We start from the raw sequence: 18703 nt of genomic DNA on the forward strand, positions 1-18703 counted from the left end.
TGGGCCGACCGACGGCTGACGGACTGGGCCGAGCGACGGCTGTGGACTGGTCCGAGCGACGGCTGATGGACCGGGCCGAGAGACGGCTGTGGACTGGTCCGAGCGACGGCTGATGGACTGGTCCGAGCGATGGCTGTGGACTGGTCCGAGCGACGGCTGATGGACTGGTCCGAGCGACGGCTGTGGACTGGTCCGAGCGACGGCTGTGGACTGGTCCGAGCGACGGCTGATGGACCGGGCCGAGCGACGGCTGACGGACTGGGCCGAGCGACGACTGACGGACTGGGCCGAGCGACGGCTGACGGACTGGGCCGAGAAACGGCTGACGGACTGGGCCGAGCGACGGCTATGGACTGGTCTGAGCGACGGCTGTGGACTGGTCCGAGCGACGGCTAATGGACCGGGCAGAGAGACGGCTGTGGACTGGTCCGAGCGACGGCTGATGGACTGGTCCGAGCGACGGCTAATGGACCGGGCCGAGAGACGGCTGTGGACTGGTCCGAGCGACGGCTGATGGACTGGTCCGAGCGATGGCTGTGGACTGGTCCGAGCGACGGCTGACGGACTGGGCCGAGTGACGGCTGACGGACTGGGCCGAGCGACGGCTGACGGACTTGGCCGGGCGACGGCTGACGTACTGGGCCGAGCGACGGCTGACGGGCTGGGCCAGTTTTTTTAAAAAAGTTTTCAGTTAAATCCAATCCCAAACAGTCATCGTTGAAAGACGTCTTTAGTCAGCTGATCACAATCCACGAACTAATCCTAGCTGTTGACGGTCCCGTCACGGCTGGTGGCGGGCGAGCGACCGCAAGTCCCCGTTGCCCGGCTAGCGGGTTGGTACGAAAGCCCGCATGAGGGGCTGCACATGGGCCGTCACCTTCGAGCAACAGCAGTCATCGCGCCGCCCAGTCTGCCGCACCTGTTTGGTAGCTTACACCTGGTTCGTCGTCATAAGGGCTTTATGATGCACTCAGCTGCTGAGACTATGAGGCGTCGCCTGTCCCTCACCATGGAAGGAAGGTCGGGCACTACGGGGAATCGAACCATGTACCTCTATTTGCCTGACGCGCAACTCAACCGAACGCTCCCGGTCCCCTCACACCCTTGCTCTAACGCAATTGCAATCACCCTTGCAAATTAAGCTTAACGGACAAGCACGATGCTAATTCCGAATCATACACACCACATCCATTCATCATTGCGGACTGTTTGCAGGCCCTCGCTTGACCTTATGCGCCAGCGCTTAATGGTAACGACTGGCGACCATGCTTCTTCCAATCCATCATGTCCACCAATACAAACGCGATAGCTCGAAAGATGGTGACTGGTGTATTGTTTGTAGGTAACGCAGTTGAGCGTGCATCACATAACAACGGGAAAACAAGGGGAACCGAACAAAACATCACGTACGGACAGACTGGCTGATGACAGATGCCCCACACAGGCCCTTTAAACGACATACATTCCAAACCCAGCCCCAACTGAGTAGCAGGAGCCTGCAGTCCCCGGACACGAGCGGAGCGGTTGGAAGCCTGAGTTCCCAGGCAACGTTTCAATCTCAGTCACCGCAATGCCCGAAAACAACGATTCGCCCCTCCCGCGCAAGCGCACGTCTAACCGTCTTTCGAACAGAACCCTTGTCATGCTTGCTGGGCCGGCGGACAGTTTTAACGCCCGGCCGCCGTTCGGCCGGCGCCGGACCCGTTGGCGGCGCGTCAGTGGGGCGGCGCACCCCGCGGCCGCGCTCGACCGGCCGCCCACCTCCGCTGGACGGTCCCCGAGCGAGCGGCGGCCGGCGCTCGCCCCCGACACGCCATCACAGATCGGCACGTCACGCGCACACGCGCGCCGCGACGCAGGTGGGGTATTGGACTAGGCTCGGCGCCGCATCAGTAGCCTTGTAGGCCGTTGTAGACCTTGAATTTGCTCTCCTGCTGCAACACCTCTCGCAGAGCTGAAAGAGGCGGACCGGTGATTGCGTCGGTTGACCCAGACACGGCACGTGTGAGAGACATCACTCCACTGAAGTCAGCCTCGGACGCCAAGGACCCGATAACAGGAACGGCGTGCAGCACACATTGGAGGCTGGCAGGGAGACTGCGTTTGGGTCGACCGCACTCACCCGCGCTGGTTCTCCAAGCCATACTGGGAACACGCCCGAATCGCCTAGTTTAGATCTTCACGCAATGTTACAGATTTGCAGAACCGGCTTTGTTCGCAACACAAAACGAGCGGAATGTCACACGGCACACGGCCTGTTCTTCACCGACCATCTAATGTGCAGCTGCCGCGCGGCATGGCCACGGAAGGTAACGCTTGTAAACCTGATCGAGGCACAGGAGACATGTTTCACAAATGCCTTCTAAAGCAGCCACCTGCGTATCGGGAACCGCCTGTGCCGATCGACGCACTGACATCGACACTTACTCTCCTTCTCCTCGTCACTGAACTCCTTCTTGGGAAAGTCGACATCAATAGTGATGTACAGGGTGCCGAACAGGTTGTTGTTGTCGTAGTTGGGCATGCCCTCGCCCTTCTTGCGGATGCGCGCGCCCGGCCACGTGACCTTCTCACGCTGCACGCGCACCTTGTGGCCGTCCAGATGCACTGGAACAGACCCCGGGCTTGGTCAAAATCACGGGGTCACACACAAGGAACAGCCAGCGTCACGATGTCACGCACACCCACCCACACTCACACCCACACAGGGATCACAGGGATCACAGGGATCAGCACGCGTCACAGCAGCTGGGGAGGGGGTACACGCGTCAGCCGGTTGCGGGCTGATCGCGCCAGAGGGCACGTGGCAGCCCCAGACGCCCCTGCGCGCGGTGGGGCTCCCCGTTGGGCGCGCCGGCCGCAGCTCGTCCGGCCGGAGCCACTCCCGGATTCGTACGCGACGCGCTGAGTCAGGGCGGCGACGCGCGTGCACCGCCTGACTCAACGCGACCTCACAGCCGCGCAGCAAGGACAGGCCACAAATAGAACCCACTTCCGTGCACCATGCGCGTGTGTGTGTGTTGAAGTGCGTGACTGGGGAACAAGCAGAACCGTCCCGACGCAGCGCAGCTTCGTACACAGACCTGCTGACGTCCTGACGCACTCGCGCAGTTGACAAGGAAAACCCGTCAGCGACCGCGTAGTAAACAAGGAGCAGGCCCGCGCACCCTGCTCTTAACAAAGCGACCACGCAACCATGACCACGACTGTCTAACGCTAACTCTGCCTCCAGCTCTGGGGTCGGAGCTGGGGGCAGAGCTGGGGTCAGAGCAACGTACCGGAGATGTTGGCCAGCTCAGGGGCCAACATCCCCGGTACGTTTCCCGTGTAGGACGTTCCCGGCCGTCCCCAATGACCCTGATAGCACTATCTGAGTACTGCACAATCGGCAACTGTTAACACATGCAGCCGGGAGGTCGGCCGACAGGGACCGCGATCTCTCGGTCGGCACACAAGTTCGATAGGCTGGCGTGTCCTGCGCCGTCGGTAAATCTTGTATTTTTTGGACATAACTGGAGAAATGGCGTCGGGCTGCATGGCGGTATCGCGATACACGGCGAACGAATGTGCATATCATAGAAACATAGCCGTGAACGCGACAGGGGTCGGTTCGGCGCCGGCTCTTCGTACGGAAATTGCCGCCATCTCCAAACTTTACTCATCAAACAAGAAATTTGTATGCTGCATGTCCGGATAGTTCACTTGGTTAAAGCGCCTGCCTTCCAATACATCCGTCCGTAGCGTGGTCGCCTCACACGCTTGCTCTCGCTCCTGGCAAGTGGCCCGCGGCCAGACACCGGCCGCCGGCCACGTCAAGGTCCGATGAGGTCAGACGGCAGGACGGGCCATGTGGAACACTGCGGCACGTGGAGCTTTCCCTGCAAAATTCCGCCGCCGGCCCGAAATTCTATGACCGCATTGTAAGGGCGAGGGCTCACGCAGCACACACCGCTTGGCACGGCCGCAGATCCCAGAACGCCATCCAGGCGAAATGTTCGGCCCCAGCCTTTATAAAAAATCATGCCCATCTTTAGCACGCAGACAGGGGCCCGACCCGCCCAGCAGAGGCATGTCGCGTGCACAGAGGCCCGGAGGTTGTGTCAGCGCCCTGACATTGTAAGTCGACTCAGACACCGGCTAGCACCATTTGGCCCAATTGCGGAAGACTCCAACGCATTTGCTGCAACCTACCGTTGCAAATCAAGCAGTCTATAGTCTTAACTACCTGCTTGTACGTGCATTAAGGAACACAGCAATATACCATGTTTTCATTTTTTCGAACATGTTAAGTCGCCCGGCCACTAGTGCCTGTTGTGGGTCATGCTATTTTCAGTTGCCAAGTTCGGCCAAATGACAAGACCTACCCTCTCAAGCCACGTAGTCGTATTGGAAACTTGCAAACGAATGAATTCCACCGATACTTCGATGAACTCAGACGATCTCGTCACCAGTCTCGGCTCTGTCCGGCGCCAGCCATGGTTCATCAAGAGACACAGAAATCACGCGGCCATTCCCACTTCCGATAAGTGAAGCGCTGTCGCTATCTGAAGAGGCACGCCTCCGGCGGAGCAAGCCCGCTCCCGTTCTCACTTCCCTCAGTTGCACACCGCGGGCGGACGCAACCCCGCCCCGGTGACAAGACGACCACCCCAGCTGGGGAAAAGAGCCCCACTGTCGCCGCCCCCATTCGGCGGTGCTGCGCGGCACCAGGCCACCCGGAAGACAACCAGCCCGACAACAACACAACACACGCACGCACGCACGCACGCACACACGCACGCACGCACGCACGCACGCACGCACGCACGCACACACACACACACACACACACACACACACACACACACACACACACACACACACACACACACACACACACACACACATGCCGTCACACGACCCGCCCGGCTACAGCCAGCCTATCGCCGCGGCGCCTCGCCCGTCGCGCCGGACCGCTGGGGGGCTCACCGATCTCGGCGTCGAAGCCAGTGAGCGCGTCCGTCAGCGACACGGTCACGTTCGTGTACAGGTCGTCCCCGCGTCGCTCGAACCGCGCGTGCGGCCGCGACTGGATGCGGAAGATGAGGTCGCCTGCGGAAGGCCAAGCGTGCACGGTCAGCTGCCGGTCTCACGAGGCATTCGGAAGCCCAGCCGAAGGCGCACAGATGGCAGCACGCGCGTGGCCATTGATACAATAGACTGCAGAACCCACAGACGGCAGCACATAAATAACAGCCGCTATGTGTGGCAGCGACGCAACGCACGCAGATCGCCTGAACTGGCGTACTTCTGCAAACGAAAAAACGTCCCGATAGCGCGCCAGAGTGAAAACGCGGCGGAGATTATGGTGAAAAGTGGGGATCTACAAAACACAGCATGACAACAAAACGTGACACCCAGAGTCGAAAGTTGAATGACACGCCGGCTCCCGAGTCGCAGTCTGCGGCGTCAGCGGACCACGGCTGCCGTCCAGCGGCCGGAGGGGGGGGGGGGGGGCTCACCCGGGTCGCCGTCCACGTGCGGCTCGCCCTCGGCTACGAAACGCTGCTCCTGGCCGTCCTTCATGCCCTGCTCCACCTCCACTTCCAGCTGGCGCTCCTCCGTCTCCAGCCTGGGGCGGCACCGGCGCGGTCAAGGGCGCCGGCGAGCCGACGGTAGCGGTCACGCCGCGGTCACCGACACAAGAGCGCACGAGAGGAGCGCAGGTCAGCAGCGAGCGGACGGTGGCGACCGCACCGCGGTCACTGACACAAGAGCGCACGAGAGGAGCGCAGGTCAGCAGCGAGCGGACGGTGGCGACCGCACCACGGTCACCGACACAAGAGCGCACGAGAGGAGCGCAGGTCAGCAGCGAGCGGACGGTGGCAACCGCACCGCGGTCACTGATACGAACGCACGACAGGAGTGCAGGTCAGCGGCGAGCGGCGGCCGCTGCACCGCCAGACGGGCGAGCGAGGGCACCACAGATCAGTGATGACCGCCCCGCGGACAGAGACGCTCGGGGAGGAGTAAAACCTGGACCTACAAGGGTCACCCGAGGCTGGCGTGTCGAAATGGCATCGGTTAAAAAGGTACCATGAAGATTGAAATGTCTTTACCAAGGCCCCGAAAGAGACCGAAGTCAAGGAAAAATACAATGAATGGATGCATGAAGTCCCGAAATCCCGCAATAAGTCCAGATCTCAGAGCCTCAAACCGTCCATGAAAGGTGTCAATGTCTACAAGAAATCTTGAATTTCGACACACTCCATGCGCTGCGCAAGGCGCCCACGCGCAGCAACGGCCCGCGCATGGACTTGAACGCATGCAAGGATCAAACATCCACACCAGCTGACGTACAGTCATGAGGGGCACCCGAGGACCTCTGTCACATGATCATCACCAGGTGCACTGGTCACCAGACTGGCACCAGCGGAATGCTGTCAAGTCCGCCGTTTGTTCGACAGCTCCATCTGCGACCGGCCCCAGCACCAACCGTCCTCAGCCAGCCTTGGTGGCTACACGAATGCCCAATGTCAACTTCACCAGCGTGCCAACGAGATCTCGCACAGGACCATTCTCAGGTGGTGACTGTCACATCACCACGGCTCTCAGACTGGCGCCGCTGCCGTTGCTCTGGCCTCGACTCACCGGACATTGGGGCATTCGTCGCAGACCTGTTGCTGGGTCATGGCGAACCGGCCCGGCCCTAGCTGGCGGGTGACCATCTCCTGGCGGCAGTTGCAGCGCCGCGAGCCGGACGCCGGGCGGAACACAGGCTTGTTTCGCACCACCTGCCGGCGCGGGGACGACTCGTGAGCATGTGATCAGTGATATGATCACTTATCCATCACATGTCAAACATCTTTCACACCATATCATTTACATACGCATCACACTACAACCCACAGCACCCACATGTGTTGTTTTTCCTATTAGCGAGTTGAACAGGTTACCTTCTCTGTTCAATGATTGGCGCCCCGCCCTGCCGTCCCTCCCCCCATTCCTGTTTGACTGCTGTTTGACCGTGGATGTGTAACCCTGCAGTCTTTCCACGTCGTGCGTCAATGCCCTCAATGTCGCGCGAAGGACAGCTTTACCTCGACAAAGTTGCCGGTGTAGAGTTCCTCCAGGGTGACCCAGAGATCGACCACCACGTCGGCGCCCCGCGGCGTCTCACGGCCTCGCTGGTGACCGTCCTCAAACTGGAACCCGAAGTCGCCGAAAAACGACGCAAAGGGATCCATGTTGCCTGCAAGCGGTATCATAAATAGAATGATGATGATAGTGTATGTGGACTTAAAACACATGGCTCATGGTGTCTGTCTGTGGCATTTAGTTACTGCCAGAGGCGCCTGTACAAGGCAGTGTGTACAAGGTTGCATAACCACTGCAGTAACTGAAATTGCCACCAGCAGGGTGATGATGTCCTTATGAGGCATATATTTAAAAAAAAATACAATGGATCTTATACCACATAACCACAAACTAAGCATACAAGATGTCCTGGGAAGGAGGTGATGATGTCCTTATAATGCATATATTAAAAAACTACAATGGATTTTATACCACATAACCACAAAGCATACAAGATGTCCCTGGAAGACATAATAAAATGTATATTGATCACGCGTAATAGTTGCAGAAAGTGAAAGTAAGTGCATATAAATTCAGGTTCACAAGGCCAAATCATATTGTGTAAATTAAGCAATTCCTTACCAAATCCACCATCTTCTTTAACACACTCTTCTCCACAACGGTCGTACTTTTTCCGTTTCTCTTCATCTGAAAGAACCTCGTAGGCAGCCCCTAAATCCTTAAATTTTTCATCGGCATTTGGGTCATCTTTGTTTTTGTCAGGATGTAAATTCTTTGCTTTTGTTCTGTAGGCCTTCTTGATTTGCTTCGTATCTGCGTTTTTGGAGACTCCAAGAATTTTGTAAAAGTCTCTCCTGGAAAAAAAATACCATGAAATATCAACCAGAGCAGCAGCAATGCCAAACACCCCTTCATACAGATGTCTAAAAATGTAATGACCTTACCAGTTGTCACACTGCTGTCATATTAACAGAGACTGCAACTGACATCATCCATGGACCTCCTAAAGTCAGAGTAGGTCACTTACATAAAAACCTATACAATTCATTCATTTTCAGGAGGTACCATCTAGCATATCATTCAAATTCAAAAGCCAAAGCAAGCTTGTATGTTTGTAGTCAACATGACCTTCTAGAGTTCAAACAATGTAAATGACCTAAAATAAATGCTGGCGACCTTTTGTTTAGAAAAGATATCAAGATTCAGGGTGGTTGCATGAGGAGGTCTGAGGGCACTTAGGACACAATTAGAACAATACATATATCATACACACACAAACAAAAAACCCGACCAAACACTCACACACACATACACATTACACAGTGTTGTGCATGAAGTCATCAAGAAAATGTTCCATGTGTGTGTGTGCAGTGCATGTGCATTGCACTCCAATTCATTATAACACCAATGTGCAAGCTCAGGGGTGTTGGTAATCCAGTCATGACTTCCAGTGCAAATGTAAGGACTCAAAACATCTATTCATATTGGTAGGATTATGTTGTATTGTGTGAATGATGATCTGTCACAAGATAAATGATTTCTCATCAGAAGCAGGCTTTAAGGCATGGTGACTGCACAGCAATTCCTCAAAATTCAGCTCCCTTACAATATTTTCATGATGGAGTTGATAGATTTATCAACTCCATATATAGCTTATAAATCTTATATGCTGGATGCAGAAGTCTTTTGTAGAAAAACTTGCATACCATAGCTTGGGCTGGTGGTGGTGGGGGGGGGGGGGGGGGGTAAATAGCACAGCACATCTGATGAAGGTATAAGACATATGTTTGTCTGCTTTCTGCTACAAACTACAACTACCATGCAGAAGTTGTCAGGCCCTTCTCCCTAATTATGTTCCTTATACCAAGTATATGGACATATGATCATATGCTCCACAAAATGTACATTCCATGTATAAAGAGCCAAATGCAGTAATTTCCACCACTTCACACAGCACAAAAAAATGCAGGATAAAGGTTTCTCTGTAGTGTTCCTGAACATTTAAGTTATCTAGGTCTTGTTTAATCACAGCTGTATGATCTCACAAAGCATTTTCAGCTACTTCCATGATAAAGGATCATGGTGTTACTGGCCAAATGTTAGCAGGTGACCAGGTGCTTGTTCACATATTACATTTGCATGGGGTTCTCAGGACTGGATGTGGCACACCAGGCATAATAATAGGGATATTTTAGTATGTCCAGTGTAATTCAGACTAGTTAATTAAAGCCTCTAATCATGAGGACACTTTGAACATGCATGTGACAACAATCCTTTCCACAAATGCTTGTGTTTCGCTGTACTTTACCACTAATGCTGACAGAATATTTGAGGCAGAGAATACAATAAGGGCACTATGCAACTAAAATACATGCTGTCAACTTTTTACTCCAGGAACCATATTTAGTCCCTTTATATGCAAAAATACATGGACATTCCACATAACATGCTGCGACTGAGTTCACTGAACAATCAGTACAGATTGAACACATCAATATGACATCAGCATTCAGCAAATGGATTCTTGGCAGACTACACAAACATTGCAAGCCCGCACATCCCACAGTATCAAGTCTGGACGAATAAATGGTGTAAGTCGTGTACCGAACCGCCAGCGAACCATTATTACGTGCTTCGTTTGCGACGTGGTCCCCATACTTACCCGCAACTTATTTCCGTGATAAGTACGAAGCTATACAGTACGAAAAACGCGCAACTGAGGACGTTCGTCATTTCGGATCTACTGAGTGCTTCAGTGGTAGCCGAATACTGCCACGTCGACGCCTCACCACTAGTCCGTACTATCAAGTACTAACAAAACGCCGAGAACCACCGCTCCAAAACACACATAACCCGCCGGCCCCAAAACCCGCAGTCACTGCCTGTAAAGAAAACCCCTTCGTTGTACTACAGATTTTGCTGTACCGGCAACACGAGAACAACACTCAGTGCTGACTGTAAATCTGTGTGTGCAAACCTAGTGATCATTACTTATTTCTATAACTTTTCAAAACAAATCAGAAAAACAGCTAGCAAAAAGTTCCACAAATCATAATCTAATAGTTTTTAAATTATTATGAACAGTAAGATTACCAATTATATTACAAACTTGAGTTTGGCAATCTTTTACAAACGATATCGTATCACCAAAACGTCAGCATTACCTTTATGATGAATCAGCTTCAGGTAACATTTGCTGCCATATTTTTATTCTCTTTACAAAAAAATTGCTGGGATTTTAGGAGTCGCCCGCGCATGAGCGCCTTCCCTGCGACGAAGATGCGCCTGGTTTGTAATGTTGGTTTTTGGCTTTTCCTGTTGTTTATGAAGATGTGTACCTAGATTCTTACACCCACCGGCTATTTTATAAACATCAGGCCCTGGTGTCTAAATCCCAGTGGTTATTTTACAACCTTCGGAAAACTCCCACTCACGTTGCAATTTGGCGGCTACTCCAACCGTTTCTTTTTTGGACACATGCACTGTTCGACTGATGTAACTGAATTAGGAGCAGAGGCATTACTTTTTAGAGGCGGTTGGAGCCCCCGCCGATATGGATGGTCTAGGCTACCCGTAAAGCCAGATTTATTCCTCGGATTTTGGTCACTTCAATTTGCGTTCTCAATGCCAAGTTTTTGTTTTCTTTTAAATCGGCCGATAAAAGATTGCTATACAGAAGGATGACCTACCAATTCAAGCCAGCATACTTAATTAAAACAGTTCGATGTGGTCACCGCGATTAAGTCTTGCTTATCGTTCAGGAAGATGGTCCAGGGTGTAGACAATTGCATGCAGAATGGCGGGGGCCTGACACGTGCAGATAAGAGAACAATTTCCAGTGCCAGGAAACACCTACACCTGAAAGGGAAACTGCACTTCCTCGACCTCAACAAGCAAGTCAATAACTGGGAGGACAGAGAAGGAAAGACGTTGCTGTTGGGAATTAGGGCGCGAAGCCTCTCGGGCTCAAGCGTCCATCTTGGTATTGGTGCTTCAGGTCTCAGTTGTCCGCGTCTCCTTTCTTGCAAGACTTTGATCTTAATCAGGCCAGTACTACGCGGGTGTGGAAACGGACAGGTTTTTCATGCAGAAGTAGACAGTAGTATGTTTCTGGGTGTTATTTGTTAGTGTCGTTAATGCCAGTCTAAGACAGACAAGAAAAGTAAGTATCTAGGAACAAAACATTCCCAAACGACGCCTTCACAGTCAGTGTAACATATAACTTGGCATGTCATATCCAACATCGCAAAGACAACCTACCGTGCTATTTTGATAGCTGCAATCGTCATCGTGGACGGTGCTTGACAAACATGACCATAAATCATATACAATCGCTGTGACGTGCGTCTTATCCATTTTTGTGAGGCAAACACTACCACAGCTTTAACATCACCGCATCGCACATCCAGCAGCTTCCTCTGCCTTTCCAGTCCTCGACCCATTTCCTATTCCATACCTCAATGAAAGAGCGCAATCTACGAATTGCAGCTCTTTGTACTACGAATGCGAACCGCTGGAAACTCTTTTATCTGTCTACAGCTGGAGCTACCACTAATGTATCGTCTACAAGGACCACAACTTTTACTTCTGGGCAGGGACTACTGGGCATTCATTCTAACCTTCATCTCACATACCGTACTCTCACATATACCAACACACAACGCATACACATACGTGCATACACATACTGATGCATACACATACAGATACATATTGTATACCTACACATGTGCCTACACATACACACTCGTACACACACAGGCACGCACCCACACGCAACACTGAGAACACATCCGGTGCACGCACAAGTATCATCGCAAGAACGGGGTTGTTCGCAGCATCAAAATTACACGTCCTTTTCATTTACAGGCACCGTATCAGGCGTGACGATTTTCAGTAACAACAATTACAAGATGAACAACAGTAAACATACATCATTCATGTTGCTGGAAGATGCCGCAGATTCACTATCCATACATGATGTACATGACGCAAGATGTACCACAAAAAAGTCAATGTGATCTTACCGAGGCTGTGCTGTGCGCTATAACATGACTCTATTTCAAATGTTTAGCATCTCATCTATCTCTCTCCGCAGCACAGCGAAGGAGCAGGCTGGGAGGCTGTTGTTGACAAGCTGGAAAGGCATATCATACTTTCTTTAGAAGTTCACACTCCGCCGGAAATTGCATCACCGCGTCTATGATATCAGAGTAGTCGTCTTCTAGTAGTGTGTTCAAATCAGGCGGTGTTCTAGGGCCTGAAATAGCACCTCTATTTTCTCTGTTTGTCGCATATATTTTGGGCATTCCATGAGTATGTGACGCAGTGTCAAAACACTGCCGGTCAACACATTCTAGGCTGAAATATTGGTTTAAGATGAGGAATGAGTGAGTTTGGTATGACGCACACGGAGACGAAAAAGACTTTTCCCTCTCGATGGGTGCTCCTTTTAATGGATGCCTAATATGCTGCGACGTCCTTGATTTATTTATGGCGGATCGTCGGTTATATTCAGTACACTCGTCATTAAATAACGTTTTACAACAAATGCGTAGATACGGCAGATATTGCTGGTAACCAACTCAGTCTGCATCTCTTCGATGAGTGGCCGCTTTTGCCTGATAATTTGATTCCCCATTTCCTGCAAGTCCGCTACGTCCGGGTAACCAAACAAGCACACAGCTATAGTTAGTTTCTTTCGGCATATGAAGGGTGTCTTTTAAGTCGGTGATAATGGGGGGGGGGGGGGGTCGCTTTATCTGCCTTCCACACCACGAAGGACGGACAACGAGTCGGTGCACATGACGCTGTAAAAAGTATTTCGTCGTGCGATGCACTTCACAGCATGCAAAACGGCCTCTGCCTCCGCTAAATACAGAATACTTCTCATTCCGTTTAGTTTCGTGGCTTTCGTCTCCATGAGCAAAAGCACATCCCACTCCCAAATCGTTCCTTGGAGCTGTCCGTGAAAATAAATTGATGGTCAGAACATGGTTTTCTGAATTCGCAAAAAAATTGCTGCACCTCACTTTCAACCTTTTGTTCTCTTTTTGTTGCTTATCAGCTTATGCACGTCCTTCATTCTGCCTTGACACGGTAGGGTCGCTGTTACCTTGTGCACAAGGTCGGAAGACATTGCGAAGTCTTACCTCCTGGACACAGTGTACATTCTATCATTGGTGAGGATTCCACAGATTCCAGATCTTTTAATAGAGTCGTGGTCAACGTTGGGCAGCGCAAGCATATCACGCGTCAGCGTGTGGCACGATGTTCTTGCATTCTTCGTACCCTCATACTGCATTTCATCGTTAAACCCATTCGTCTAAGACGTGGTGGCGCGTTGTTAGTTTCGACGAGTGGAGGTAAGGCTGGGGAAGTCCGAAGAGCTCCATTGGCTTCTCATAGACACGTGTTTTGTACACACGCTTAAGGTTCGATGACTTTGTTGGCAGGGCCGTCCAGAACCTGACAGGCATATTCTAGGATTGATCTTATAAGCGATTTGTAGATTTGTACCAGAATAGTCCTGTCGGCACCACATTCCCGTCCCGCCAAGCATTTCACTCGTGCTATGCGTTTCAGAGCCCTTGCACGGACATACTGAACGTGTTTATTCATGTTGAGTCTGGAATCTAGCACAAACCCCCAAAGATTACATTCTCTGCTTACGCAATGAGATCATTGTCAAGTCAGTTTCAGGGAGGCTTTGCATTACTCCATTTTTCACACAGCGGCGGAACACAATCGCGTTACATTTGATGGCGTAAAAATGAATCCTGAGGTCTCTGTCCATTCAGCCAGCGTGCTCAGGGCCGTTTGTATGGTCTGTGTCATTTGGTGTATTCCTCTACCTGTCACCCATAGTGCGCAACCATCTGCATATATGGCGTGTGACAGATTGCCGGCGGCTCTGTCAAATACATCATTAATCAGCAAATTGAACAACATTGGAGAGATCACACCACCTTGTACCAAACCATTTTCTTGCTCGAAATCACCTGCCAACTGACCGCATTTCACTTGGAATGTCCTCAATCCCAAATACGCCTGCATGAAATACACCAGCCGTCCTCTAAATTCGAGACCAGGTAGCTTCAAGAGCAGTGCTGGGACAGACGTCAACTTATATAGACTTTGGAAATCAAGGAATACTGCCAAAGTGAGCTTGTTATAAAAGAATCTCCTTCGCACCTCCGATTCCAGCCTTATTATGTGGTCAGCAGTGCAACGGCCCTTTCTGAAAGCACACTGACATTTTGATAACAAACTCTCTTCCTCAATATATCACGATAGTCTTCTTGCCACTATCCTCTCCACCAGCTTACTAACGCAAGACGCTTATTGTACGAGTCTTCATGGCTCTAGCTTTTTCGACGCTTTACTGGTTTCGACGTTGTTATAAGATAGGAATGTCTCTGCTGCTGTGGGAAACATTTGTCACTCCCTATACAATTAAACAGTTGTAAATTGCCTATAACTGTGATTCATTTATGTGTTTGAAAAACGTGTAATGAATTATGTCGGGCCCTATCGCGATATTCCCACACAGGCTGATTGCGTCTACCAACTCGCCCTTTGCGAACAAGGCACATTATGTTGCATTGTTTGCAGATGTTAAGTCGGACATATTGCCCACCAATGTTTCCACACGATCTCTGAAAAACTCGCCGTTGTTCAACGGCGATAAAATGTGGGCTAAACACCTTCCCAAGACATTTCCAACCTCTAAAGGGTCGTCGATGATGTTTCTATTAACTTTCAGCACTGGAATAGGCCTACTTTCTCCCACTTTCTTGGTAAATCTTGGTAAATCCGCGATAAATGCTTAGAATCTCTTAACATCCTAAGGTGCGTGGGACGAACATCACACGGTGCTGATAGGATGACACTCTTACTCCCATATCGTTCCCTGATTCGTTCAAAACTTGACTACGGCTGTTTTATCTATAACGGTTCATCAGACCTGATCAAACGTACTTTGAACATGGTGCATCACGCCGCACTACGTATCGCCACAGGGGCTTTTCGAACACCTCCCATAGAAAGTCTTCTGGTGGAGGCTCACGAGCCCCCGCTAGCATTGCAAAGGCAAATGCTGGGACTGCGCTACACGTGCAAGCTCGCGCAGTTCCCAGATCATTCCACCTACAAAGCAGTGTTTTCGCGTAGCTTACGAAGGCTTTTTCTACTTCAACGGTCACCACGAACTTTTGTGTACGAATGCGAGAACTTCTAAACGCGAGCGGCCTCAACCTACGGCTTGTCATCAGACCTAAACCCATGAAGACTGCTCCTTGGGAGCTATCATCGCCAAGAGTGGATGCTTCGCTATCAAACATGCAAAAGCAACGCGTTCTCATCACGGAACTTAAAGACGAGGCCGTAGAGCACGTAGCCTCCTTTGACGGGTACATGATGACTTATACGGATGGTTCGAAGACGGATGCAGGTGTGGGGTGCGCTTTCGTGTGGATCCACAACACGGTCACTCACACTGCCTTCACACGCGTCAGTCTTCACTTCCGAGCTTATAGTCATCAGCAAAGCTCTCTGTCTTATTGACGTGGGACGATAGCAATTTGCTTTTTTTATTCCTTGAGCAGGCTCCTACCTGTTGGTGGCTTCTCCCCGTCGAATCCACTGGTCTAGGACATTCAACCGCGTCTTAGCTCACTGTAGCGAGCAGGAAAAACGGCCGTACTATGTTGAATCCCAAGTCACATGGGGATCTGCGGAAACGATCTTGCTGACGCGGCAGCAAAGCGCGCTACGACAGGGGCACGCTTTCCTATAACACCGCTACCAGCTCCAGACATGTACCCCGCAGTGTCGTCGTTTATGCAGAAGCGATGGCAGTTCCACTTGGACTCGCCGAGCGCCAACAAGTTGCAGTCCGTGAAACCCCGTATTGGACTATGGCGGTCGTGTTTTCGCGACAATAGGAGGAAAGAAGTTGCCCTTTGCCGGTTACGCATAGGCCACACATATGCTACGTACCGTCACCTGCTACTGGCGACAGACTGCTGCAATCGATGCTCTGACCCGCTGACCGTGCATCACGTACTGGCCGCTTGCCGTCACCTTGCTGCAACGAGAGCACAGTTTTTGGGACACTACGTCCAGAGTCGCACGCTAGTGTCACTTTTTAGGGGATTGTTCGCACGTTGCCGAGTTTGATAAAGTGCTCCAGTTTCTTCGCGCTATAGATTTCCCAGGAATCTTTTCATCATCAAGGCTTTATAGGGTGACCTGATCGATGCACTTGCCTGATTGGCGGCCTTGCATAAATTGATAGTCACGGGCGCTGCATGACCTACAGCAGTCGATGCGCCCTAAAACCCCAAATCATGATGATCATCATCATGGACAACAGCTCCAACTATTTTGTTTTGTTTTGTTCTGACGTAGGACACAGTGCCTCTGTGTTAAACAGTGCATGCTTTACTTCACTTCTATTTTTGCGTGACGCACGAGCGGTGTGCAAACCTTTGGGCTAAATTCGGCCTCGTAGCACATTTTTTAATAAAACTTTGTAATGGCGTCAACAATTATAATCAACAACATAACCATTATCACTAATATTCAACAGTACTTAATTTAGTTCACCGACTCAAGATGAACAATTCACGTAGACCAGTACTTGTATGTAATTGAGACTTAAAGTCAGCTATCTCAATTAGATACATAACCATGCACTATAAGAATAATGGTGATGATGAGTTCGCTGTAACTGCGGTGTAAACAATGTTTGTGTTATTATTGATAGAAGTCCCACATGCATGCTTATCGAATTGCTGTGCGCATAACGTGCGCATATATTTCCACTGATTGGATGTATGCCATGTTACCTAAGCCATTTACACACCACGTGGGCTAGTTTTTCTATCACATAGCAAAGTGGCAGATGACCCGTCTCTCAAAACATGGGTCAGCTTGCGTATTATTTCATGCCATCATTCCCTGCGGTACACGGCGATACACTTCTTCGCAGCCGGAAAGTTTGATTTAAATCCGAGTTGCTGAACCCACTATACTGGTAAAAAAACACAACAAAAGCATTTTTGAAACATTGGCCACATGGCTCCAGACAAAGCTCAAAGTTTCCGCTAATATGGCCCCGAAACGCGTGAGGGTGTCAAAAACAATACCGCTGTTCAGATGGCGTCAAATGGTGTCACGCATTTATCCGACTGCAAGAAGTCGGACAAATACGTTGGTAGGGACAAAATACACTGAAGGCATGAGAACCATGAACCAGTAAATAAGAAGGAAATATCTTCATCGATCACCAACATTTAACAGCATCTGTTTGTCAGAAACTGCAGACCCTCACAAAGGAATGCAAGTCGACTCCCCAGGTTACATATGTTCAGAAATAGTTCTTTAGTCGTCGTGATGAACGCCAACATCCGCCGGAAAGTTTCTATCTATGCTCGATCTCGACATGTGAGATCGAGAGACGCTCCATACGTGACAATGAAACGGCTCGGTTCAGCTGCCTGTGTTTCGTGCAGCCCGAGGCACAGCACCCCGGAACGGGTGACAGGAGATGAGAGGCCCGAGTGACTGGAATGCAACGTGATGCAATGTGATGTTCGTGCAACGTTAAACAGCGTTTTTCTGTAGTTTCTGGTAACCAGAATCTTGTTAAGCGTTGGTCATCGGTGAAAATGTTTCCTTCTTAGTTACTGGTTCATGGCTATCATTGTTTCAGTGCATGTTGTCCTTACCAAAACACCCAGCACGATTGCCAAACTAGACCAGTGTCGGAATGACGGGTTCCCAGTGCTGATCCGGGTGGTGACCTGGGGCCGCTCCTCAACGGCCTCTGAGGCGGCGGCAGAGGGCAGCGCTGGTGCAGACGCTAGGTAGCTCAATGTTATCAAGGCCTTCTATGTTGTGACCCGCTACCGCATACGGACATGACGGTGAGAGCGTCGACACGTCATCCACTTGTCTGTCATCCAGATGTCACTCTATTAGCCACGCCGCGCTCATCTCGTCCGTCGCACCATGATGATCGCAAAAATAAATTCCTCCGGTTGCAAGAGTGGTTATACATTTACGCGAGATGTGGTGCTCAGTAACCGTTAGCTTTCGTGTAGCCGGGTTAAAAAACAGACGAGCATTGATCTGTTGTATTTTACGTGCAAGGACGCACAGGAGAATATACGGATATAATAAACGCTCCCTAGCGCGCAGTAAAGAATAGCCTGGCACTTCAACCTATCTAAACGTGTATGTGTGTATTCATATCAACATTAGCATCGGAACGACATACGCAATGTAATTAAACGTTTAACATAAAACTACACATTAGGAGTATGGGAAATAGACGTCTGACTTGACGGTGAAGCCCAAGCGCTGACAATTTCAGACTTCTGCAATGGACAGCGGAGCCAGCGATGGGCGCGGGCGGTCAGCTCGGGGTGACCTAACGGTGACCCAGGAGAGCGACGCCCAGAGCTCCCGGCCAGCGGCGCTCCCGCGCCAGCTCAGAAAAGCATCGGGATCCGGTTAGGATCGGCAACGGGATCAGGTTATGATCGGCATCGGGATCAGGTCGTGATCGGCATCGGGATCAGGTTAAGATCGGCACCGGGATCAGGTCGTGATCGGCATC

The 18703-nt window shown here is 50.9% G+C and overlaps 1 protein-coding gene across 1 annotated transcript; it reads right to left on the reverse strand.

Annotated features, from left to right (window-relative positions):
• Positions 1–1310: 1310 nt before the first annotated feature.
• On the reverse strand, positions 1311–10004 carry shv (DnaJ heat shock protein family member shriveled). Its single transcript, XM_037229755.1, has 8 exons — positions 9740–10004; positions 7699–7931; positions 7080–7231; positions 6631–6773; positions 5502–5611; positions 4969–5091; positions 2428–2607; positions 1311–1954 (listed from the first exon to the last, which is right to left on the reverse strand). The coding sequence occupies exons 1-8, from the start codon at positions 9808–9810 to the stop codon at positions 1890–1892; spliced, it is 1077 nt and encodes a 358-aa protein (XP_037085650.1). The 5' UTR covers positions 9811–10004; the 3' UTR covers positions 1311–1889.
• Between the last annotated feature and the right edge of the window lie 8699 nt (positions 10005–18703).

This window comes from Pollicipes pollicipes, unplaced genomic scaffold, assembly GCF_011947565.3.
Source record: "Pollicipes pollicipes isolate AB1234 unplaced genomic scaffold, Ppol_2.1 Scaffold_6138;HRSCAF=7277_pilon_pilon_pilon, whole genome shotgun sequence".
NCBI classification, from domain to species: domain Eukaryota; kingdom Metazoa; phylum Arthropoda; class Thecostraca; order Pollicipedomorpha; family Pollicipedidae; genus Pollicipes; species Pollicipes pollicipes.